This window comes from Pteronotus mesoamericanus, unplaced genomic scaffold (genome assembly GCF_021234165.1).
Source record: "Pteronotus mesoamericanus isolate MK-2021 breed Mesoamerican mustached bat unplaced genomic scaffold, CSHL_Meso_final contig_726, whole genome shotgun sequence".
In the NCBI taxonomy this organism is placed as follows: Eukaryota; Metazoa; Chordata; class Mammalia; order Chiroptera; family Mormoopidae; genus Pteronotus; species Pteronotus mesoamericanus.
Genome location: NW_026555243.1, coordinates 629,708 through 655,771, shown reverse-complemented (window position 1 = coordinate 655,771; position 26,064 = coordinate 629,708). Strand labels below are relative to the sequence as shown.

Sequence of the window (26,064 nt, the reverse complement as noted above, 5' to 3'; positions counted from 1 at the left end):
CTCCGTGTCTTCTCAAAGAGTCCTGAATTCAGCTGCTCCTCTTTTCCTAACCAGCATGAAATGTTGTGTGACAGATCTAGGCTCAATGGCCTCTGGGAAAAGGGCTTGGAAAGCAGTGTCATGCACAGTCCGGCCACAACCCAAGAAAACAAACGACTTGTTCTTGCAGAGTCAATGAAGCTCTCTCAGAACTGGAGCATAATTGGGCACTCTCCAGTACCCATCTGGACTAATGACAGTACCTCTAGTGCTGATGTAGACCCCATGGACATGTAACACGCTCATCTTCCACTTCTCCTGAGCCCACTTTATGACCTTTATTGCATCAGTCAAGTTGAGGGATCCACATTCTTTCCCCTGATCTGCTGCATACATTCCAAGGGATTGTTGAGATTCTGAGTTAATACCAGGGCTCCATTTTCCATCAGGTGAAAAACTAACTGAAGGAGCTCTTTTCCAGAGTCTTTGATCTTTGACACCAAGCCATGGAATACTGCTTATAAAGAGTGCTTGAAAATACATACTGTCTTCGTTAAGTGGAGTCTCTGAAAAAGGTCCTGGGCAACTTGAACAAGATCCTTGATTTTCTGGAGATGTGTCTCAGATATTTTCCTTTCCTCGTCTAGATACTCAAAAGTCGCGGGCAGCAGTCAGTAATGCCTGAATTATCTCCTTCCAAGAGCTCAGGGCTGAAACCTCAGGTGCAACCACAGCAAATGCTTTTTTCCATCACCAGCACAAGTTCCCCAGCTTTTTTCTAAGAGTGGATACAGTGTCCTGGGCCTTCTGGTGGGAAGTTCTCCATTAAACAAACCCAAACTGTGTGTATCAGAGGCCTGGCTCTCTGAAACCATCGAGTTTCTACTTGTGTTTGTTGAAAATGCCTTCGAAGTTCTCCCAACTTCTTATTTTTCTGAATTAGAAGTGACTTGGCCTGAAGGCCACTTACGTTTCCAATATCAAGTTCTCAGAGGTTCCTGCAAGAAGGCATCAACTGCCTAGAACAACCTTTTCTAGGTGTGTGGGCTTGCCCCCAAAGCTGAAAGCGAGTGCACCTCCTGATAGCATTTTGTTGCCACAACCCAGGAGGATGGTGCCTGGTAGTGGCCCTGGTTTTGTGGCCCTGCTGTCATCCATCAGGATGTTGTTGAAAGGGAAAAAGGGAAAAATCCCACTCAGCCCAGTATAAACTCTGGCTGCAAAGCCATCCGCCACCATTTGGCTTCCATGGTTAAGACCTGCAAGTAGAGACCTATGTCCCTTGAGCAGAGTTGAAGCCACACAGAAGCTACCTCCTCTGGACTGTCCTCGCCGTGGGACTGGGTGCACAGCCAAATGCTGTCCGACTGGAACGCCACAGAAGCAGATCCATGAAGCCATGTTCAAGTGCCTTTGGTTCTTTCTTTCTAAACAGGGCTCTTTTTTTTTTTTAGCACTGTATTACTGAAAATGCCAGCCAGATTCTCAGACTGGCCAACCAGTTTTTTCCAAAACCGGGTGAGTGGGGATGAGTTGAGTTTTGTCCTTCCTTTAAACTGAATTTTCAACTTGCCAATTGAGAATTACAAGAGGAAATTTGTTTTTAAAATAAACACTTTCTAAATGAAATTTTTTTTTGTAGTTACTGTACATGTATCAAGAAGTCTATAACTTAGGGGTTTTTTTTGAATTATTTGTTAATTTTTTTTTTTTTTTTTTTTTACAAACTACCAAAGTTTGCAGCTTATACCTCAATAAAACAGGGATATTTTAAATCACATAACTGCAGGCAAACTGGAGCAACATTGTTTGAAAAGTTTTTTCCTCTTTATTATTAGGTTGTTAATGTATTAGGAAGAAATGACAAAATCCTGTGTAGGCATTTTCTAAAAAGTTCAATATTCTTTGTCCAGGTTTTAGATTCTCAGAATAAATGTCTTTTACAGATGCATTTGGTTTTGTCTTCTATTTGCAAATCGCTTTGTAGCCCACAGGCACTTCTGTTCCTATTATTTCATTTTCTCTTCACAAAAACTCCAGGAGACAGATGAGACAAGTAGCACCATCCCCACTTTGCAGATGAGAAAACAGAGACCCAGAAGATCAAAGTGAGAGGCAGTGGTTCTAATTGCTGTTCAGGAGGGGTTTGGCTTTGACCTTTATGGGGTCAGCCCCATAACAAACTATAGCTGTGGGGTCAAATCCAGCCTTCCACCTTGGGATGGGGGTGGTCACTTATTCTCACTGAGGTGGGTGCTACTGCCCTTATTTATGTCCGAGGAAACAGGCTGCAGCGGCCCCCCAGCGGGGGACTAGCGCGGGCCCTGAGTCAGTGTCACCAGCCTGAATCCTTAGCCGGGAAGTTGAATGGCCCTAGAAGGGGTGTCTGAAGGCCTGAGGGAACTTGGGTGCTCTGGATGTTGGTGGACTGATGACCTGGAAAGCTATTTCCAGTGCAAGTCAGAGGCCAGGGACGAGGGAGGGTACTAGTACTGAATTCTGCTGAGGCTATTGACGTTGACCTATTACCCTGTGCCTTTTACTGATGGTCAGGCAGTGACATGGGCAGATCTGATTTAATAAAAAAGGTCTGCCTCTTTGTTCCTTAAGATGTGTCAAGAGCCCTGGAAGACATACTAAATGCAGGAAGACAGTTGCAGTGATCATACATGATTTCATGTGAAATCTCCAAACACAGGGACCCATAGGGACTGATTAGTGATTCTGGGGGCTGCTGGGTCAAGGGGATGGGGTGTTAGCTGAAGGGTACAGGGCTTTTGGGTGATGAAAATCTAAATCTGATGATGGTTGCACATGCCTGTGGATACATTATAGTCCATTGAATGTACACTTCAAGTGGGTGAATTGTATAGTATACAAATCATAAAAATGTCACATGTGGATGAGAAATAAAAATAGGAAAGATAGCAAAGAAGAATGGAAGAAAGTCCAGTGTGTTCTCATGTGGACCCTACACAGGGACAGACCACACTGAGGTGTCATTGTTAAGATTGTGGAATTTTTGGATATTTGATTTTCAAAGTGAACAATGCCATTGTTAAAAATTAGCAAAACTCCAAAAAGTGTATTTGTGAAACCACTATGCAGAAATAACATTAGGCATATTCCTTTCCTAGTAGATTTTAAAGATTTCCTTAAAAGTAACAATTGAAATATATTTCATGTTGCCATAAAGTTCACCCATTTAAAGTGTATACAGTTCAGTGGATTTTTAGCATGTTCACAGAATTGTGCAGTCACCACTCCCTGGTCCCAGAGGCTCCCATCCCTCCAAAAGCAACCCTGCTCCGTCCCCCAGCCCGTCAGCCATGAATCTACTCGCTCTGTGGATTTGATTGTTGTGCACATTTCACATATATGGAATCACGAAATACTTGGCTTTTTGTGGTCCCATGTTTTCAAGGTTCAACCATAGTGCGTGTCTCACTCCTTTTTGTGGTTTAATAATCCACTGTGTGAATGGACCACATTTTCCTACCCCTCTGGTTGACTTTTTAATGTAAAACTTCTTTCCTGCCATCCCAGGTTATAAATTAATACACAATCCCTTTAGAACATTTGGCAACTGACTACATAAAGAAAAAGTCAAAATATGTAATCCTTCCACCCAGAGGGTTACCATTTTCAGGCTTTGTGTGTACGTATGCATCAGTACTGTAATGTTTGACCTCAGTACAGTGCTCTGATACAGTTTTGACTTAGCCATTTTGCAAGTGAGGCATTAGAGAGGTTAAGTGTCTTACCTAAAGATATGGCAAAGACAGTACATGTATATTTAAACATGATTTATATGTAAATTTATTTTTAAATATTTTATTTATTTTTAGAGAGAGGGGAAGGGAGGGAGAGAAACATCAATGTGAGAGAGGAACATTGTTTGCCTCCCACATGCCCCCAGCTAGGGACCCAGTCTGAAACCCAGGCACATGCCCTGACTGGGAATCGAACTGGTGATCTTCCGGTTTGCAGGCCAGTGCTCAACCCAATGAGCCATGCCAGCCAGGACTATATGTAAATTTAAGGAACAAAATTGGAACAGTGCTGTATATTCTGCCTTGTGCCTGGTTTTGTATTGTTTTCAGTTCATTTATCAAGTAGCCACTTTGTCTAGCACCTTGGTAAACAAACATGTGCGTGTGGTCTGGTGTTTGCATATTTGTGTCTGTGCTCATAAATGTGAAACATGCTACACGTGTCTAGCAACATATGTTTGGAGTGAAATGACGTATCTTTCCATCCATTTCTCTCTTTTTTTTTTTAATGCATCAGACACCTGGGAGTGGGAGGGAAGTCTTTGTAAAGTTTGAGACGTTTCTTGGCTCCACAACTTGCCCATTGGGAAAGGTGAAAGCCAGGTATGTTAAAAAAAAAAAAAAAAAAAAGGTCTTAGAATGTTTGAAAGCCAGTCAGTACCAGAGCACCTCCTGGCCGTGTTTAGGGAGAGATCCCCAATTGTGAGATTTGCACCTGTCTACAAAGACGTAGAGAAAACCTGGGCAGTTAGGTGTGTTCCCAAACTAATTTGCCCATTTGAAAATTCTGTGAGTGTGTCCTTCCTACTTTGCATATGCTTTTTTATGTTCCTTTCAGTTTGCAGGCCAGCACTTAGTCCACTGAGCCATACCAGTCAGGGCTCATATGACACTTTTTAAAATGATGGTGATTATAGTCTTTTTCTAACATTTTATTATGAAGACTTTCAAACAAAAATTCAAAGGAAAAAAGTCTAAGCAAAATAGGAAACTTGACAACCTATTTACATGCCCCAATAAAAAATTAAAATTTCAGAGTCTGAAATCCAAACGCCTGTAATTAACTGTCTAATATGATAAACTTAGAAGTAGAAAAGGCGTGTGTGTGTGTGTGTGTGTGTAGGTACACGCGTGCTCGCACAAAATTCATTACTGCATTTTTGACAGTTACTGTTATCAAATTCTGTTTGTCTTTTCCACTAGTAAGGGAGGTCCTTGGGGGCAGTTACTACTTCCTATTTTTTAAGTTAAATTTTAACTACATGAGGAATATATGAATATGATCCCATGAGGATAAAAAACACCCCTGAACAGATCCAAGTCCTTACCAAACTACCCTTTTTTACCAACATGGATTTCTTCTGTTCCCAAAAAGACTGAGTTAGTTCTTACAGCTTGGGGGTAACCTTTTTCTGCGTGTCGACACAAGTATTGTTAGAAGACACATAGCATTGGTTTTTGTACGTTTTTTTCTTTATGTTGGATACAGAATCTGGATCCTTCAGCTGCTCTGAAATGTCTAGGGGATCATTCCACGACAGTACATGTAGTTCTACCTCCTTTTTCATTGCTACATAGTTACTATTCCAGAGTACCTTGTGCCACAAGTTACTTACCCCGCAGGGATGGATATTTAGAACAAAACATGAAACAATTGTGAACATCGGAAGCAATTGTGCACAGTATTACAGCAAGCATCCTTGAATAGTGCAAGTTCTGGAACCTTTCTCAGGGCACATGACCTCCAGGAATATAGTGTGGATGCACTGAAAATGTTACTAGAAAACGTCTAATTGCCAGGTTTATGCTGCTTCCTGAGAAATGGGGGCGTGCCCACACCTCTTTCCGATACGCAATTAATAACGATCGTAATAGCAAATCTCAAATGTTAAACTAAGCAAAGCCACGTGGTAAAATCTTTTACATTCCTCCTTCTACTTAATTCTGGCAACATTCGCAGGAATTGGAGCAGGCAGTAATGTGTGTGCGTGTGAACATGATATCCACTTCACAGGAGAAAACTGAGGCCCAGCGAAGCATTTTTGCTGGAGGCCACTCTCGGCGTGGCGTGGAGCCCAGGTGAGCTTTGCACCTAGGTCAGCTAACACCCAACTCCTCGCCTCCCTTACATTTTAGGGAACTCGGGGAAAGGCACCTAACTTAATCCGGAAGACTTTGCCTCCTTTTCAAAGGTTTGTTGATTGTGATGTTAATGAACTTGGTTAATTTTGGAAGGCGAGAGCGTTTGTTACTTGACTTTTTATTTCTCCTGTTCTCAGTTCTCTAACTTTGCAAAATGGGATGCGTTGGGGCTATGCTTCCTAACTCGGGCTATTGCAAACTGAGGAACTCTACGTCCAAGTTCCGGGTACGGGTCTCGAACCCCATTACGACTCCCTGACACGGTGCTGAGGTTGTGCAGGGTCTCACGTACTCAGCTGCAGCCTGATAACAAGGGCGGGGCCCAAACCGTGATTGGCACCCACTTCAGCCAGCCCGTTTCTCGGGCTGACCACGCAAGCCAATACCCTTGCTTGTGGTCAGCCCGAGAAACGGGCTGGCTGAAGTGGGTGCCAATCACGGTTTGGGCCCCGCCCTTGTTATCAGGCTGCAGCTGAGTACGTGAGACCCTGCACAACCTCAGCACCGTGTCAGGGAGTCGTAATGGGGTTCGAGACCCGTACCAGGAACTTGGACGTAGAGTTCCTCAGTTTGCAATAGCCCGAGTTAGGAAGCATAGCCCCAACGCATCCCATTTTGCAAAGTTAGAGAACTGAGAACAGGAGAAATAAAAAGTCAAGTAACAAACGCTCTCCCCTTCCAAAATTAACCAAGTTCATTAACATCACAATCAACAAACCTTTGAAAAGGAGGCAAAGTCTTCCGGATTAAGTTAGGTGCCTTTCCCCGAGTTCCCTAAAATGTAAGGGAGGCGAGGAGTTGGGTGTTAGCTGACCTAGGTGCAAAGCTCACCTGGGCTCCACGCCACGCCGAGAGTGGCCTCCAGCAAAAATGCTTCGCTGGGCCTCAGTTTTCTCCTGTGAAGTGGATATCATGTTCACACGCACACACATTACTGCCTGCTCCAATTCCTGCGAATGTTGCCAGAATTAAGTAGAAGGAGGAATGTAAAAGATTTTACCACGTGGCTTTGCTTAGTTTAACATTTGAGATTTGCTATTACGATCGTTATTAATTGCGTATCGGAAAGAGGTGTGGGCACGCCCCCATTTCTCAGGAAGCAGCATAAACCTGGCAATTAGACGTTTTCTAGTAACATTTTCAGTGCATCCACACTATATTCCTGGAGGTCATGTGCCCTGAGAAAGGTTCCAGAACTTGCACTATTCAAGGATGCTTGCTGTAATACTGTGCACAATTGCTTCCGATGTTCACAATTGTTTCATGTTTTGTTCTAAATATCCATCCCTGCGGGGTAAGTAACTTGTGGCACAAGGTACTCTGGAATAGTAACTATGTAGCAATGAAAAAGGAGGTAGAACTACATGTACTGTCGTGGAATGATCCCCTAGACATTTCAGAGCAGCTGAAGGATCCAGATTCTGTATCCAACATAAAGAAAAAAACGTACAAAAACCAATGCTATGTGTCTTCTAACAATACTTGTGTCGACACGCAGAAAAAGGTTACCCCCAAGCTGTAAGAACTAACTCAGTCTTTTTGGGAACAGAAGAAATCCATGTTGGTAAAAAAGGGTAGTTTGGTAAGGACTTGGATCTGTTCAGGGGTGTTTTTTATCCTCATGGGATCATATTCATATATTCCTCATGTAGTTAAAATTTAACTTAAAAAATAGGAAGTAGTAACTGCCCCCAAGGACCTCCCTTACTAGTGGAAAAGACAAACAGAATTTGATAACAGTAACTGTCAAAAATGCAGTAATGAATTTTGTGCGAGCACGCGTGTACCTACACACACACACACACACACACGCCTTTTCTACTTCTAAGTTTATCATATTAGACAGTTAATTACAGGCGTTTGGATTTCAGACTCTGAAATTTTAATTTTTTATTGGGGCATGTAAATAGGTTGTCAAGTTTCCTATTTTGCTTAGACTTTTTTCCTTTGAATTTTTGTTTGAAAGTCTTCATAATAAAATGTTAGAAAAAGACTATAATCACCATCATTTTAAAAAGTGTCATATGAGCCCTGACTGGTATGGCTCAGTGGACTAAGTGCTGGCCTGCAAACTGAAAGGAACATAAAAAAGCATATGCAAAGTAGGAAGGACACACTCACAGAATTTTCAAATGGGCAAATTAGTTTGGGAACACACCTAACTGCCCAGGTTTTCTCTACGTCTTTGTAGACAGGTGCAAATCTCACAATTGGGGATCTCTCCCTAAACACGGCCAGGAGGTGCTCTGGTACTGACTGGCTTTCAAACATTCTAAGACCTTTTTTTTTTTTTTTTTTTTTTAACATACCTGGCTTTCACCTTTCCCAATGGGCAAGTTGTGGAGCCAAGAAACGTCTCAAACTTTACAAAGACTTCCCTCCCACTCCCAGGTGTCTGATGCATTAAAAAAAAAAAGAGAGAAATGGATGGAAAGATACGTCATTTCACTCCAAACATATGTTGCTAGACACGTGTAGCATGTTTCACATTTATGAGCACAGACACAAATATGCAAACACCAGACCACATGCACATGTTTGTTTACCAAGGTGCTAGACAAAGTGGCTACTTGATAAATGAACTGAAAACAATACAAAACCAGGCACAAGGCAGAATATACAGCACTGTTCCAATTTTGTTCCTTAAATTTACATATAGTCCTGGCTGGCATGGCTCATTGGGTTGAGCACTGGCCTGCAAACCGGAAGATCACCAGTTCGATTCCCAGTCAGGGCATGTGCCTGGGTTTCAGACTGGGTCCCTAGCTGGGGGCATGTGGGAGGCAAACAATGTTCCTCTCTCACATTGATGTTTCTCTCCCTCCCTTCCCCTCTCTCTAAAAATAAATAAAATATTTAAAAATAAATTTACATATAAATCATGTTTAAATATACATGTACTGTCTTTGCCATATCTTTAGGTAAGACACTTAACCTCTCTAATGCCTCACTTGCAAAATGGCTAAGTCAAAACTGTATCAGAGCACTGTACTGAGGTCAAACATTACAGTACTGATGCATACGTACACACAAAGCCTGAAAATGGTAACCCTCTGGGTGGAAGGATTACATATTTTGACTTTTTCTTTATGTAGTCAGTTGCCAAATGTTCTAAAGGGATTGTGTATTAATTTATAACCTGGGATGGCAGGAAAGAAGTTTTACATTAAAAAGTCAACCAGAGGGGTAGGAAAATGTGGTCCATTCACACAGTGGATTATTAAACCACAAAAAGGAGTGAGACACGCACTATGGTTGAACCTTGAAAACATGGGACCACAAAAAGCCAAGTATTTCGTGATTCCATATATGTGAAATGTGCACAACAATCAAATCCACAGAGCGAGTAGATTCATGGCTGACGGGCTGGGGGACGGAGCAGGGTTGCTTTTGGAGGGATGGGAGCCTCTGGGACCAGGGAGTGGTGACTGCACAATTCTGTGAACATGCTAAAAATCCACTGAACTGTATACACTTTAAATGGGTGAACTTTATGGCAACATGAAATATATTTCAATTGTTACTTTTAAGGAAATCTTTAAAATCTACTAGGAAAGGAATATGCCTAATGTTATTTCTGCATAGTGGTTTCACAAATACACTTTTTGGAGTTTTGCTAATTTTTAACAATGGCATTGTTCACTTTGAAAATCAAATATCCAAAAATTCCACAATCTTAACAATGACACCTCAGTGTGGTCTGTCCCTGTGTAGGGTCCACATGAGAACACACTGGACTTTCTTCCATTCTTCTTTGCTATCTTTCCTGTTTTTATTTCTCATCCACATGTGACATTTTTATGATTTGTATACTATACAATTCACCCACTTGAAGTGTACATTCAATGGACTATAATGTATCCACAGGCATGTGCAACCATCATCAGATTTAGATTTTCATCACCCAAAAGCCCTGTACCCTTCAGCTAACACCCCATCCCCTTGACCCAGCAGCCCCCAGAATCACTAATCAGTCCCTATGGGTCCCTGTGTTTGGAGATTTCACATGAAATCATGTATGATCACTGCAACTGTCTTCCTGCATTTAGCATGTCTTCCAGGGCTCTTGACACATCTTAAGGAACAAAGAGGCAGACCTTTTTTATTAAATCAGATCTGCCCATGTCACTGCCTGACCATCAGTAAAAGGCACAGGGTAATAGGTCAACGTCAATAGCCTCAGCAGAATTCAGTACTAGTACCCTCCCTCGTCCCTGGCCTCTGACTTGCACTGGAAATAGCTTTCCAGGTCATCAGTCCACCAACATCCAGAGCACCCAAGTTCCCTCAGGCCTTCAGACACCCCTTCTAGGGCCATTCAACTTCCCGGCTAAGGATTCAGGCTGGTGACACTGACTCAGGGCCCGCGCTAGTCCCCCGCTGGGGGGCCGCTGCAGCCTGTTTCCTCGGACATAAATAAGGGCAGTAGCACCCACCTCAGTGAGAATAAGTGACCACCCCCATCCCAAGGTGGAAGGCTGGATTTGACCCCACAGCTATAGTTTGTTATGGGGCTGACCCCATAAAGGTCAAAGCCAAACCCCTCCTGAACAGCAATTAGAACCACTGCCTCTCACTTTGATCTTCTGGGTCTCTGTTTTCTCATCTGCAAAGTGGGGATGGTGCTACTTGTCTCATCTGTCTCCTGGAGTTTTTGTGAAGAGAAAATGAAATAATAGGAACAGAAGTGCCTGTGGGCTACAAAGCGATTTGCAAATAGAAGACAAAACCAAATGCATCTGTAAAAGACATTTATTCTGAGAATCTAAAACCTGGACAAAGAATATTGAACTTTTTAGAAAATGCCTACACAGGATTTTGTCATTTCTTCCTAATACATTAACAACCTAATAATAAAGAGGAAAAAACTTTTCAAACAATGTTGCTCCAGTTTGCCTGCAGTTATGTGATTTAAAATATCCCTGTTTTATTGAGGTATAAGCTGCAAACTTTGGTAGTTTGTAAAAAAAAAAAAAAAAAAAATTAACAAATAATTCAAAAAAAACCCCTAAGTTATAGACTTCTTGATACATGTACAGTAACTACAAAAAAAAATTTCATTTAGAAAGTGTTTATTTTAAAAACAAATTTCCTCTTGTAATTCTCAATTGGCAAGTTGAAAATTCAGTTTAAAGGAAGGACAAAACTCAACTCATCCCCACTCACCCGGTTTTGGAAAAAACTGGTTGGCCAGTCTGAGAATCTGGCTGGCATTTTCAGTAATACAGTGCTAAAAAAAAAAAGAGCCCTGTTTAGAAAGAAAGAACCAAAGGCACTTGAACATGGCTTCATGGATCTGCTTCTGTGGCGTTCCAGTCGGACAGCATTTGGCTGTGCACCCAGTCCCACGGCGAGGACAGTCCAGAGGAGGTAGCTTCTGTGTGGCTTCAACTCTGCTCAAGGGACATAGGTCTCTACTTGCAGGTCTTAACCATGGAAGCCAAATGGTGGCGGATGGCTTTGCAGCCAGAGTTTATACTGGGCTGAGTGGGATTTTTCCCTTTTTCCCTTTCAACAACATCCTGATGGATGACAGCAGGGCCACAAAACCAGGGCCACTACCAGGCACCATCCTCCTGGGTTGTGGCAACAAAATGCTATCAGGAGGTGCACTCGCTTTCAGCTTTGGGGGCAAGCCCACACACCTAGAAAAGGTTGTTCTAGGCAGTTGATGCCTTCTTGCAGGAACCTCTGAGAACTTGATATTGGAAACGTAAGTGGCCTTCAGGCCAAGTCACTTCTAATTCAGAAAAATAAGAAGTTGGGAGAACTTCGAAGGCATTTTCAACAAACACAAGTAGAAACTCGATGGTTTCAGAGAGCCAGGCCTCTGATACACACAGTTTGGGTTTGTTTAATGGAGAACTTCCCACCAGAAGGCCCAGGACACTGTATCCACTCTTAGAAAAAAGCTGGGGAACTTGTGCTGGTGATGGAAAAAAGCATTTGCTGTGGTTGCACCTGAGGTTTCAGCCCTGAGCTCTTGGAAGGAGATAATTCAGGCATTACTGACTGCTGCCCGCGACTTTTGAGTATCTAGACGAGGAAAGGAAAATATCTGAGACACATCTCCAGAAAATCAAGGATCTTGTTCAAGTTGCCCAGGACCTTTTTCAGAGACTCCACTTAACGAAGACAGTATGTATTTTCAAGCACTCTTTATAAGCAGTATTCCATGGCTTGGTGTCAAAGATCAAAGACTCTGGAAAAGAGCTCCTTCAGTTAGTTTTTCACCTGATGGAAAATGGAGCCCTGGTATTAACTCAGAATCTCAACAATCCCTTGGAATGTATGCAGCAGATCAGGGGAAAGAATGTGGATCCCTCAACTTGACTGATGCAATAAAGGTCATAAAGTGGGCTCAGGAGAAGTGGAAGATGAGCGTGTTACATGTCCATGGGGTCTACATCAGCACTAGAGGTACTGTCATTAGTCCAGATGGGTACTGGAGAGTGCCCAATTATGCTCCAGTTCTGAGAGAGCTTCATTGACTCTGCAAGAACAAGTCGTTTGTTTTCTTGGGTTGTGGCCGGACTGTGCATGACACTGCTTTCCAAGCCCTTTTCCCAGAGGCCATTGAGCCTAGATCTGTCACACAACATTTCATGCTGGTTAGGAAAAGAGGAGCAGCTGAATTCAGGACTCTTTGAGAAGACACGGAGGCCACAGGAACTAGGGTCATCTGCTATGGAGAAGAGTTATGTTCTTGGAGAGTATTTCAGGCAACTGACCTGAGATCTTCCTGATGGGCAGATCAGACCGCAGTACCTGAGAGAGCTATGGAAGTCACCGCCGTCAGACCAAGCTCCAAGGCCCCATCGTGGACAGTGTTCATTTCCTGCTGGCCGGATCTTGGTCTTTTTCTGTTTTTGTTTTTGTTTTTCTGTCACTGAGTAAGGCTGCTGCTCTGCATGAAAGACCTGGGATGTAGATGCCACGGAATCGCATGGCTCTTGTTGCGCTTGGCTATACTTGGTTTTTCAATCAAGTTTAATGGCTGTAACTCCAGGACTAACAGGCAATTTATTTATTAAAAATATTTTGTTATATAAAAAGAAAAAGAAAAAAATTTTGTTTTTTTGCTGATACATTGCAAGCTTTATATTTTTTAAAAAACCAAGATAAAAACTGAGCAGTCTAACTTTCTTTCTTTGAGCCATAAAACACATTCCTGAAAATTTATAGATTAAAAAAAAAAATCAGGAAGACAACGCCTTTTAGGGAGTAGAGGACAAACTACATGTTTAAGTTAAGCCCACTAAAAACAAGAGGGGCCAAGGACGCCTCAGATGCGTTTTAAAAAACGCCCTGGCGAGAAGTGCTTGAGGATCACCGTCCATTGCCATAACCAGGGAAGAGCTGGTTGAGGACTGCCTGCAGCGGCTGGTTCACCTGCATGGCGTAGTTCCGGCCCAAGTCATAGCGGCAGGCGGGGCAGCTGAACACCTGGGCCTTGAAGGATCTATCCAGGCAATCCTACAAGAGAGTGCAGGGAGGTGAGATGTCCCATTCCCATCAGTAGAGCCGCTCCTGGCCGCCCACTGTCCCCACTGAGAGCATTGAGAGCAATTACCGACTTCTCACGGGGTCCAGAGGGCCCTCCTGATCTTTAGTCTCACTTTTTACCGTTCACCACCCATTGCCTGCCTGGCCTCCCCAAGACCCCTCGAAGACTCAAGCATATCCTGGCCCCAAGCCTTGGTACTTAGGGGTCCCACCACCTCTGACAGGTTTGTCCTCTCGCTCTCTCATCACTCATGCCTTGACTCAGGTCAACACCTCAGAGGACCCTCCCTGACATCCCTGGGCTACCCAAAGCAGCCCCGCCAAAGCAAGTCCTATCATCTCCCCAGTTTGCCTTAAAACAGCATGTTCCACCTTCTGACATCATCTTGTTTACTAACATGTTTATCGCTAATAGGCCAGATGCTTCCCTGTGTTTTGGAGCTGTGTCTTGCTCACCTAGCACCAAGCATAAGACATGACACATAGTAGATGACCAATAAATGTGTCAAAAAGAATAAAGGGGGAAAGAGGAATTCTGGCACTGAGCTAGACTTCTGGGTTCAAACTAAGCCAGGAAGAGAGAGAGAGATACGGAGCGGCCAGGCCCTGGAGGGCGAACTTCCCAATCAGAAAAGCAGGGAAGACTCCGCCCACTGGGACAGAGACAATGCACACAGGTATGCAGGCACCTGCATCAGGTAAGTGGGTAAGGGAGTAAATGTCAACACAGTGGAAAGCCTGCTGACGCCAGAGCACATTCAACCGTGGATGCACACTGAAGCTTTTGTTTCCCTTTTTATACATTCCTGAATTTTTTTCAATGTAAAGTTTATGGCCTTGATAGCTCTTTCTATTCAACGTATCTTTAAGATTCGGGTCCACGTTCAAAAATCAGGGTCTGGATTACTGCATGATTCATAGCATCCAAAAGGTGAAAACAACCCAAGTGGCCATCAACAGATGAATGATAAGAGTATGGTCCATCTAGGCAATGGAACATTATTTGGCCTTAAAAAGGAAATTCTGACACACACTACAATGTAAATAAACCTTGAAGACATTACGCTCAGTGAAATAAGCCAGTCACAAAAGCACAAATACTGTGTGATTCCACTCGCAGGAAGTCCCTAGAACCCCTCCCTAGGGAGGGGCCAAAGTCTGAGTTTGGGAAGAGAGAGAAATTCTAGAGATGGATGGCGGGGATGGCTGCCCAACAATGTGAACGTACTGAAGACTGCTGGACTGTACGCTTAAAAATGGTTACGACAGTAAATTTTACGTTATGTGTATTTTACTACAATAATACAATTTAACAGAATAAAAAGATCAGGTACTGGGACATCAGGGTGGAGGGTCATTTGCCCATAACTGATCCCATGCTGAGGTTCCGGAAGATGTTAACTGCAGTTGCATGGACAGAAGGGACACACACACCAATGTTGATACCCTCTTCCTTCACAGTCCTGGCACTTTAATGACACATGACCGACTCCTGAGATGCTTGGTCCCTGAAACCCCATCAATCTGGCCCATTTCTGCAGTGCTAGCCAGGCCTGACCTTTTGCAAGCTCTCCCTACATCTCGTGCCTCCCTCTGCATGCCTGCATACAGCCCTTTAGCACTTGTCACCAGGAGCCAGAAGCAGGCCAGGAAGGTGCTGCTATGCTGAGAGTTAAGTGGCTTTCCAAGGCTGGGAGGGACAGAGCTGGGGGGAGGGTTAAACCCTGGCCTTGGACTCCAAAGCCCTCATCTCTCGTTTCTGCCTACCCTGAGCCTCCCTTCCAGGTCACACAGCCCAAGTGACATAGTGTCAGAGCCCAAGAGCAAAAAAGGAAAGGCCTGACCCTGAGGGCCAAACTGCTTAATGTTCTCTGAGTCCCTCCCTTAGTGTGACAGCTGAGGCACTAAGACAGCCCCAAGGTGAAGAATGGGGACAGAGTGGAGAACAAAATCGCCTGCAGCCCAGAGGCTAAGGGCGACAAAGAGGCAGGGACACTCCCTTCTAACACCATCTGCCTGCACTGCCCATAAGCTCCTACTGACTGACTCTGGCCAGAAAACACTGCAGAGAAACCACTTACACAGACCAGTGCTTCCCAACAGTGCGATTCTTCCTCCAGGGGACACTGGGCCCTGTCTGAGGGCGCCTGTGGTCGTCATGATTGGGGGAGCTCCCGGCGTCAAATCGGTGGGGGCCAGTGAGGCTGCTCAACAGTTCAGTGTCTAGAACAGCACCCCCCAGAGAATGTTCCCGCCCCAATGTCCGCAGTGCTGAGGGGGAGACCCTGGTCTAGCTTAATCTCAGCCCCCCATTTCTTACAATCACACTGTTTCCCTCTTGAGGCTGAACTCCAGGCAGAGTGAATGGCCCACCTCCCAGCCCCACACAACCCTACAGGCCCCAGCTATTCAGATGCGCCTGCCTGTCCAGACTTCTGCACATGCCATTCTGCCTGCCTGGAATGCTGCCCAGAGGCCCTCTTTAGGTGACAGGCTAAGGCCCCCTTCCTCCAAGAAGCCTACCTCCTGCTCCTCCAGGAGACAAGCGCCTCATGCCCCTACTGCCTGCTTCATAGCTTTTTATTACGACCAGCCCTCAGGCCAGGACCGCCGCCTGCCCTCTCCCACCCTGCACCCCGGTGTATGTGAGAGGCTGGGGGAGAGTGTTCCAGAGGGAGGAGAGGACTAGCCTATGCATGGCAGGGGACTCATGTGGCTGGAGTCATGAAGCAAGGTGGCACCAGAGTGCCAGGTGGCCCAGGTGGGCTCGGTGGCCCAGGCACGAAGTTGGCATTTGATTAAATAGCACCAGGGAGGCACGGGAGTGGGGGAGCAGGGAAGTGGGGCAATGGGATCCCTTGATGGAGGCCGGGAGGCAACTATAATCGAGGCTACTCAGAAAACAGACACCGAGGTCCTGCAAAGGGCCAGGAGTCAGGAGTGTGAAGAAGCCAAGCCAACAAGCCCATGCCGCACGTGAGCTGTGTGGCAGCCCAGCTCCCAGGCCCACCCCTCTCACCTTGCACACGTTGTGTTGGCACACGGTTGTGATCGGGGCGGAATACCAGTTCCTGGCAGCAAATACACTGGAACATTTCTTCCACTTTACTCAGGAATTTCTAAAACCAGAAAAGAGAGTGCATGAGACCAGCAGAGCCTTACACCTGAATGAACATCCATGTTGATGGAATCCTCAGGAAACGGAGCTCCCTGCTAGGGCCTCGCCCTGGGTCCCCCAATTTCATCCTCCTATCCCCATCACAGGAGACAGCAACGGTTGTGGTCGCCATTTTAAGATGACAAAGCAGAGGCCCAGAAAGATGCCAGCCTTGCCGGGGACCCGGCGGTGGGCAGAGCCAGCCGGGGACTTAGTCTTGATGGTGCTGAGTGGGATACCCAGGGTCAGGGTCAAGAGCAGGCTTTATCAGTGTACTCTGAGGGCGTGGATCTGGACTGCTCAGCAAATAGCGCTGAAATCCTGTGTGCCGCCCAGGCGCCAGGGTCCAGCAGTGGATTAAACAGAAGAACCTTATGCCCTCATAGAGCTTGGAGCCCTGTTGACGGGGGGAGGGTGAAGATGAAACAGAAAAAGACAGAAGTGTCACAACAGTACTGGGAAGTACAGCAGAGAGCCTGGGCAGGGCCAACCCAAAATGCAGTTGGTCAAAGAACACTCTGTGGAGAAGGTGACCCCAAGAACATGTGGCCAGCTAAATCATGGCTCCTCAAATGCCACATCCGAATCCCTGGATCTGTATATACATTCCCTTCCACAGCAAAAGAAACTCTGCAGATGGGATTAAATTAAGGACCCTGAAATGGGACTACTTTAATAAACTAAAAAAGTTTTTGCACAGCAAAGGAAACTATTAACAGAATGAAAAGACAACCTACTGAATGAAAGAAGATACTCACCAATGATACATACAATAAAGGGATAATATCAAAAACATACGGATATAAGGAACTCAGATAACTAAACACAGAAAGACAATCCAGCTTAAAAATGGGCAGAGGTGCCTTGGCTGGTGTGGCTCAGTGGACTGGGCGCCTGTCTGCAAACTGAAAGGTCACTGCTTCGATTCCCAGCCAGGGCACATGCCTGGGTTGCAGGCCAGGTCCCCAGTTGGGGGCATGCAAGAGGTGGCTAATCAATGTTTCTTTCACTCATGGATGTTTCTCTCCCTCTCTTTCTCTCTCCCTTCTCTCTGAAAAGTAAATAAATAAAATTAAAAAAAAAAATGGGCAGAGGGCCTAAATAGACATTTCTCCAAAGAGGAGAGATGGCCAATAGACATATAAAAAGATGCTCAATGTCATCATTAGAGAAATGCAAATTAACCACAATAAGCTATCACCTCACACTGGTCAGAATGGCTATCATCAATAAATCAACAAACAAGGGTTGATGAAGCTATGGAGAATTGCGAACCCTCATGCACTGTTGCTGGGAATGAAGACTGGTGTACCTACTATAGCAAAAATTATGTAGGGTCCTCAAAATTTTTTAAAACTAGAACTACCATATGACCCAGCAATAACACTTCTTGTATTTATTGAAAGAAATCCAAAACACTAATTCAAAAAGATATATGCACCCCTATGTTCACTACGGCATTATTTACAATAGCCAACATATCAAAGCAACCCAAGTGTCCTTGGATAGACTAATGGATAAACAAGAGATGGTACATATTTACAATGGAATATTACTCAGCCATAAAAAGAGAACGCAGTCTTACCATTTGCAACAACATGGATGGACACACAAGAGTGCTATGCTAAAAGAAATAAGGCAGAGAAAGACAAATACCATGATTTCACTTTTATGTGAAATCTAAAGAACAAAATAAAACAAACTCATAGATACAGAGAACAAATTGATGGAGGTGAAAAAGGTAAAGGGATTAAGAAGTACAAATTGGCAGTTGCAAAACAGTCATGGGGATGTAAAGTACAGCATAAGGAATATAGTCATAATATTGTAATAACTATGTGTGCTATCAGGTGGTTACTAGATTTATCGGGGATCACTTCTTAAGTTATACAAATGTCTAACCACTATGGCTGTACAGCTGGAACTAACGCAATATTGAATATCAACTGTAATTGAAAAATAAATTTCTTTTTATCCTCACCCGAGGACATTTTTTCATTGCTTTTACAGAGAGAGGAAGGGAGAATGGAACGGAAAGAAACATCCATGTGAGAGAGAAACATCTATCGGTTGCCTCCCATGTGCCTGGACCAGGGATTGAACCCGCAACCTAGGCAGATGCCCTGACTGGGAATTGAACTGGCAACCTTTCAGTTATGGAACAATGCTACAACAAAGCCACACCAGCCAAGGCAAAAAATACATTTGTTGTTAAGGAAAGAAAACCTCTAGGATTTCTGACCATCAGAACTGAGAAAAAAATAACTCATTTTGTGCCACTAGGTCTGTGGTCATTTGTTAGGGCAGCCAGAGTAGACTCGCGCAAGAAGAAGGGACTGAGCTAGGAGGGCTGTGGATGAAGGTGTTCCAGGCAGAGGAACCTGCGATGGGAGGCCCCGGAGGAAGAGCCCAGGAGTGGGGGCCATCCGCAGACTGCCCACGGTTTGGGTTGGACTCTGAGAGGGAGCCGCAGACAGCCAGCTCCCACCAAATGAGGAAAGCAGCCAGAGGACTATGAGCCACTCACTTGCAGTGACCCATCAGTGTCACTTACCCTACCTATGGCAGGAGGATAAAAAAAAAAAAAAAAAAAAAAGACAGCTTGGGAGGGAAAAAAAAACAGGGGGAAAAAAAGATAGCCTGGGTTGGCGCTTCATTGGAAAGTTGAACACAGAATGACCATGTGACCCAGCAATCCCACTTCTGGGTACATAGAGCCCCTAGCTGATGACGGTTCAACTTACAATTTCTCAACTTTGCAATGGTGTAAAAGTGGTACCCATTCCATAGAAACTGTACTTTGAATTTGTCTCTTGTCCTGGGCTAGTGACAGGCGATTGGATACCCGTGGTGCTGGGCAGTGGCAGCGAGAACATTTTGCCTGGCTGGAGGCTAATGTATTTGTTCTAAGCATATTCATGGTGGGCTGAGCTAAACTGTGATGTTTAGTAGGTTAGATGTGTCAAATGCATGTGACTTATGAGGGATTTATTGGGACATAACCCCACCGTAAATCAAGGAGCATCTATATATATCCAAGAGAATTGAAAACAGAGGCTAAAAGAGATGGCTGCGCACCCGTGCCCTCAGCAGCATGGTTCAGCAGAGCCCTAAGAGGAAAACAACTCAGCTGTCCACTGACAGATGATGGACACAATGTGGCCTATTCAGGCGATGAAATATTATTCAGCCTTAAAGAGGACATTCTGACACCTTAACAACGTGGATGAACCCTGAAGACGTGCCACTCGGTGGAATAAGCCAGACACAACAGAACAAGTCCTGTGTGACTCTACTTACATGCGGTCCTTAGAGGAGTCAGATTCATAGCGACTGAAAGAGGATGGTGGGGCCCGGGGCTGGGGGAGGGCGATGGGATGTGTCTCATGGGGACAGAGTTTTGGTTGGGGAAGGTGAGAAAGTTCTGGAGATGGGCGGTGGAGACGGCTGCGTGACAGTGTGAATGTCTTTAACGCCGCTGAGCTATACACTGAAAAATGGTTAAGAGATGACATAAAATGGTGCATTTTATGTTTCCTCAATTTTGTTGCAATAAAAAGAAACGAAGGGGACAAGCCTGCCCAGGCCTGGTGGGGCGCTCACCGGCCCATCCTTGAGCGACTTGAGGATCTCCGTCCACAGCTTGGTGTTGCTCTGGTCCTCCTTGATGAGGCCTTTCTGCTGGGCCGTGAGGCTGTAAGGCTCCACCTTGGTTTTCTTGGGTGTCCTTCCCAGGGACCAGGCACCAGTCCTGCCACCTGCTGAGACAAAGCAGAATGATGAGGGTGGGCAAGCCTAAGGCTACGTGGCCAGATTGCCCACGGAGAGATACCCACCTTCTGCCTTGCTCTTCCGTTTGCCCTTCCTGGGGGATGTGAAACCCTCCTCTTCCTCCTCCTCTTCCTCCTCTTCCTCCACCTCTTCAGATGTCCTCTTTCTGTTCTCTTTCTCCTTCTCCTTCTTGGCCAGGGCCTCCAAGTAGCCTTCAGGATACTATGAGAGAGTGAAGGCAAGCCGTGAGGAACAGGCTGGAGCGATGGGCCTTCTGGGCCACCCAGACGCCCTGCAGGGGTTTGGGGACCAGGGACTGCCCTACCCTGACACCTGCCACCCTTGCCCAGCACTTCCTGCCACCTCCCATCTCCACTCACCTGTCACTTCCTCCCCAGTCCCCACATCAGCCTTAACTCTGTCTACCTGACAGCCTCAGACCTGAGACCACCACTCACTCAACTCCAGACCTGGGACAGTAATCTCATGGTGGCACACCATAAATGAAGGGCTAACCTGCCCCCGTGGGGTAAGAGTGACCCACTATACGAGCTGGTGCACAGAAAATGCGTAGCGGCAGGTCCAGCCAATGTGATAACCTCATCGTTACTATTTCCTTTAAGGGCTAGGCAAACCTTCCAGCAAGGGGCCCAGTGTAAGCACGTTTCAGCTTTGGGGGACAGCAAGCCCTGCCGGGGCCCAGCAGCAGGCTGAGCCCCTGTGCGAATGAGCAGATGTGGCTGTGCCCCAACTAAACGTCTTTTGCAAACAACTGCCTCAGGGCCTTCGTTGTCATCCAACCCAATTTTTTTTAATCCTCACCAAAGCAGGAAAATATGTTTATAAATTTTTAGAGGAAGGAAGGGAGGGAGGGAGGCAGGGAAAAAAAGAGAGAAACATCAATGTGAGAAACATTAATCAGTTAGCCTCCCATAGGCGCCCTGACTGGGGATCAAACCCACAACATAGGCATGTGCCCTCACTGGGGATAGAACCTGCACCCTTTCGGTTTACAGGACAACACTCCAACCAACTGAGCCACGCAGCCAGGGCCAACCCCACCTGGATGGGCCTTGGGCTCCAGGTCCAAACAAGCAGGATTTGGTTATAACTCTGTATCTAAGGCACCTATACCTATATCTGATTCTGAAATGTTTCATCAAGAAATCTCCAATCTTCTTTAAAAGAAACACTAAGTTGCAAAGAAAACTGAAATCATAAATAAAAACCCAACGCCCACCAGACGCTGATGTTCCGTCCCACAGCTGTTTTTCTCCCCAGTTCCTCAGCTTCTGAAACCACCCCTGGTACATACATTCTGTTCAAAAGACAACTCCTTGTGGCCCACCCCCTCCCCAGGGGCAGGCGCTATCAGCCCCTCAATGACAATTAAGATTCCTTAAATAGTCCCAAGGGTTATCAGCTGTTAAAGCATCTCACCATAATAAACAGAAAACACCCTAATTATAGTGCCAAAAAGCCCTACTCTGGCACAGGGGAAATTCTCAGGAGATAGAAGACTCCATTTCTATAAAAAGGCCAGCAATGGCTGGAGGGACCAATCCTCCTTATCTTTACAACGGACTTCTCTATATTCCACCAGTGTTTTTGGTTTGTTTCTGCCTTTTTTTTTTTTTTAAGTGCAGGAGGGGAGGGCTCCAAAACTGATTTCAGACAAACTCATCTACTGATACAGCTAGGATAAGAAGTCTGGATCTCAACTCTGAGCCCAAGAACACAAAACAGCAAACACAACCTGCCCATCTCCAGTATCCAGCGGCTGAAGAACTGAAATAAGGGCAGACAGCAAGGTGTCGCCAGCTTGGCCCTGGATATCATTTAGGATGAGAGAGAAACCCAGGAGAGCTTCCAGGCCAAGAAGGCAGGCTCTGGCTGGCTGAGCACTCACGGCCCTGTCCTCCTTAGGGCGGCTCCTGCCATGATCCTGAGGTGGCCGACCAGGAAGACAAGGCTCCAGAAAGGACTGCTGGGACAGATGAGCACAGCCTGGACGCACCTGCATGGTCAGCCCCAGCTTCTTGATCCGATCCTTCCCTTCCTTTGTCCAGGGGCCGGGTTCACTGTCATCCCTCCGCAGGAGATAGCGCCACACCAGGAAGCCAGATTTCCCCTTCTCGGGCCAGTACCTCACGACCTGCAGGAAGTGAGTGCTGATGTCAGTGTCGTCTGGGACTGGAGGTGGCCCGGGAGGGCACAGGGAAGACCTCTCACCTTATAGATGCCGTCGTACCGGTTGCCCTCAGTGGGGGCATATTTGCTGTGCTTGCGGCCCTTGACATTGCGCACCACCCGGACCGGTTTCCCTGAGCGCCAGTCCTTGGCCTCGGCCCCTTTGCGGTCGTTGATAGGGGCACTGCAGTTGAGAGCCAGTGCCCTGTGGGGAGAGCCGGGGCCACACGCTATAGGTTGGACTGCCTCCCGGCAAAAGAGAGGCCATTTTAACCCTTGGAACCTATGAATATGACCTTTAAAAAGAGGGTGACTGCAGATAAAGTCAAGTTCTGACGTCAGAATGGATGAGGGGGACCCCAAAAATCCAATGACTAGTGTCCTTAGAAAAAGAAGAAATTGAGACACGGGCATACAGGGGAGGAAACCTTGTGAAGATGGAGGCAGCTAAGGGACACCAAGGATTGCTGGCAGCCACCAGAAATTAGAAGAGGCAAAAAGGACCGTCCCACAGAAAGTTCAGAGGAAGCAAAGCCCTGTGACACCTTGATGTTTACTTTGGGCTTTCAGGAGTATATGAGAATAAATTTCTGTTGCTTTGAACCAGCTGGTTTGTTTTCCTGCTGGAGCCACAGGATACTAGCACACCACGTGGGGAGGACGTCATCAAGAAAACAAGAAGAGGCAGTAATGCGGGCTACCTGGGCAGGTCTGTCCCGGCCAAGGACGGGCCCGCGGCAAGCCAAACCGAACTCAGGCTCAGCACTCTGACCGCTCTCTCAGGTGTGAGAGAGAAAAGCTGCAACTGTGCCACTGTTTTCTAGCTGCAAACAATACTTTTTAAACAAATTTCTTAGTTTGTGCCCAGCGAGTATTACTTAATGTTAGCTTATGTGCTGTTCCTCACATTAAATCTTTTCTGAAAACATGATTTTTACCAGCTAATGAAATTAAAATATTCCTCTTGACAAATAAACAAGTGGCAAACCCGTGCCTTTAAAAAAAAAAAAAAAAAAAAAGACATTCAGGTACTGACATTTTGCTGTTTTATACAATGGTTTGATAAAAATTACTACCCATAAGATTTTCCCCTCCTCTCGTCTCACAACACACTTCCAGAGTAGAATTAAAGGGTCATAAGATCATTTTCAAGATCTTTCTGGAAAGAAGGTACCCATTTGTATTTCTACCAACAAAAGAACAGCAGTCTATGCCTTGGCATTTCTCAACACTTTAGTATTTTTGGCCAGTTTCACAAGGGAAATAAATAGTATCTCACCATCACTCCATTTGTATGTCTTTGATTAGAAAAGTTGAACAATTTTTCATTGTCATTGAAGATTTCCATTTCTTTTGTCAATGATCTGCACGTCTTTTGCTTTTTTCCTATTAGCTTTTCTTACTGATTTGCAACAGTTCTTTACATGTCACTTGTCACGTTTGTTGCAGACCTTTCCCCCAGTCATCTGTCTTTTCATTTTACTTGTGAGTTTTGCTAATGCAATGTGTAATATTTAGGTAATCAGATCCGTCTTTTCCTTTAGGTTTCATGATACTTTTTATGCTTAAAAAAGACTATCCCCATCCTGCAATTGAGGGGTCAGCAAATTCCAGCCCAAAGCTTCATTTTTCAAGAGAAGCTTCATTGGAACATGGCCATGCTTGCTCACTTAGACAAGTTCTGCAGATGCTTTTGTGCTCCGATAGCAGAGATGGCTGCAACAGAGACCATGTAGCTCAAAAAGCCAAAAAAATTTATTACCTGGCCTCTTCAGGGAAAAATTTATTTTTATGCTCTGAATAGATTTTCAGCATCCATACATCCCACCACACTATTAATGGGAATCTAACTTCCTGGACACGACACCCCAAAACAGAACCAACCCCCCCGCCACCCCGTGTAGCTGCCAGAGGATGGGACAGAAGTATGATGGTGAAAAAATAAGAAAATCTTTTCTCTGCGAACCTGTTGGTGTGGGTAAGCTTCTGATCACAGGACTGTTCCGCAGTCCGCTTGTTGCCAGAAAGATCTCGACCACCGCTACCAGTGTACGTGAACGAATTCCCATGGTCCTGAAAGAGAGAAGGGCAAGCTGACCTCCCCCCGACACACACACAAAGAGGAGATTCCACTGAAAATAAATCCATAACACCTGCTAGGGCATCAATTGTCAAAGGAAAAGAAAATAACCGGTTATGATTAGGATGTGGAGAAACTGGAACCCTGTACACGGCTGGTGGGAACGGAAAATGGTGCGGCTGCTGGGGAAAATGTTATGGAAGTTCCTCAAAAAATTATGTGTAATCCAGCAATTCCACCTTTGTGTCTGCATATACCCCAAAAAATTGAAAGCAGGGCATTTCAGAGATTATCTGTACACTCATGTTCACAGCAGCGCCATTTGTAATATCCAAGAGGTGGAAGCAACCTAAGTATCCATTGGCAGATGATGGATAAACACAATGTGGTCCATCCAGACAATGAAACATTTACTTAGCCTTAAAAAGAAAGGAAACTCTACAATATGCTACAACATAGATGAACCTTGAGGACATTACGCTCAGTGAAATAAACCAGACACAAAAGGACAAATACTGTGATTCCACTCATCCAAAGTCCCTGGAGGAGTCAGATTCACAGAGACAGAAAGCAGATGGTGTAAGCCAGGAGCTCGGGGAAAGGGATGGGGAGTTAGCGTTTCAAGGGGACAGAATTTCAGTTTGGGAAGAAAAGAAAGTTCTAGAGATAAATAGTGGTGATGGTTACACAACAATGCACATGTATACAGTGTCACTGAGAGTATACTTAAAATGGTTAAAATGGTACATTTTATGTTATGTGTCTATTACAATTAAAAAATACATAAAACAGCCCTGGCTGGTGTGGCTCAGTGGATTGAGCACCGACCAGCCTGAGAACCAAAGGGTCACTGGTTCGATTCTCAGTTAGGGCACACCCAGCAGGGGTACGCATGAGAGGCAACCACACATTGATGTTTCCCTCCCTTCCCTCCCAAAAGAGTAAATAAATAAAACAACCCCCTACTTACCACGTCGTCCTCATACCCCCCGGCCAGGACCAGAGAGTACGCCCCATCATTGCTCCGGCCATGGATGCCCGCCACGTGAGGCCGATGGACCCCTGACTCACTGACCTGTGAAAACCACCGAGAAACAAACAGCTCTTTCTGGGCTGGCTGCTGTAGAAAAGCTCAACCCTCCTCTCCTCCTACTGTCTTCAGAGCCAGTGGCCTGACCTTCCCCCTGAACGCGTCACACCTACTACGAGACCCTCTCCCCTGAACCTGGGCCACAGCACAGGAGGAGCTGGCTTGAATTCCAGCAGCGCCATCTGTTCAAGGTACGGTCCTCTCCAAGCAAGTGGGCTTCTGGAAGACCAGTGCCTATTGGCCAAACTCCAGCTTTTGGGGGTACCTGGACTCTGAACCTCCACATGGTGCCCACGGGTATCCCTGGGATGGGTCCGTAGTGGTTGGATGGAACGATGGTGCACTCCTTGGTACGCCCCACGCACGCCATGCCCTG

General features: G+C 45.5%; 1 protein-coding gene and 2 pseudogenes across 1 annotated transcript in view; 1 reads left to right on the top strand and 2 right to left on the bottom strand.

The window, feature by feature from the left end:
- Window positions 1-12: 12 nt before the first annotated feature.
- On the bottom strand, window positions 13-854 carry LOC129078180 (protein FAM118B-like; annotated as a pseudogene).
- A 10,848-nt stretch (window positions 855-11,702) lies between these two features.
- On the top strand, window positions 11,703-12,544 carry LOC129078179 (protein FAM118B-like; annotated as a pseudogene).
- A 679-nt stretch (window positions 12,545-13,223) lies between these two features.
- Window positions 13,224-26,064, bottom strand: part of UHRF1 (ubiquitin like with PHD and ring finger domains 1) — a 61,057-nt gene continuing 48,216 nt past the window's right edge. Inside the window, 10 exon segments of the mRNA XM_054582859.1 lie at window positions 13,224-13,370; window positions 16,420-16,455; window positions 16,457-16,519; window positions 20,161-20,318; window positions 20,394-20,550; window positions 22,346-22,483; window positions 22,561-22,723; window positions 24,485-24,591; window positions 25,569-25,673; window positions 25,954-26,061. Coding sequence (XP_054438834.1) covers window positions 13,224-13,370; window positions 16,420-16,455; window positions 16,457-16,519; window positions 20,161-20,318; window positions 20,394-20,550; window positions 22,346-22,483; window positions 22,561-22,723; window positions 24,485-24,591; window positions 25,569-25,673; window positions 25,954-26,061 — 1,182 coding nt within the window.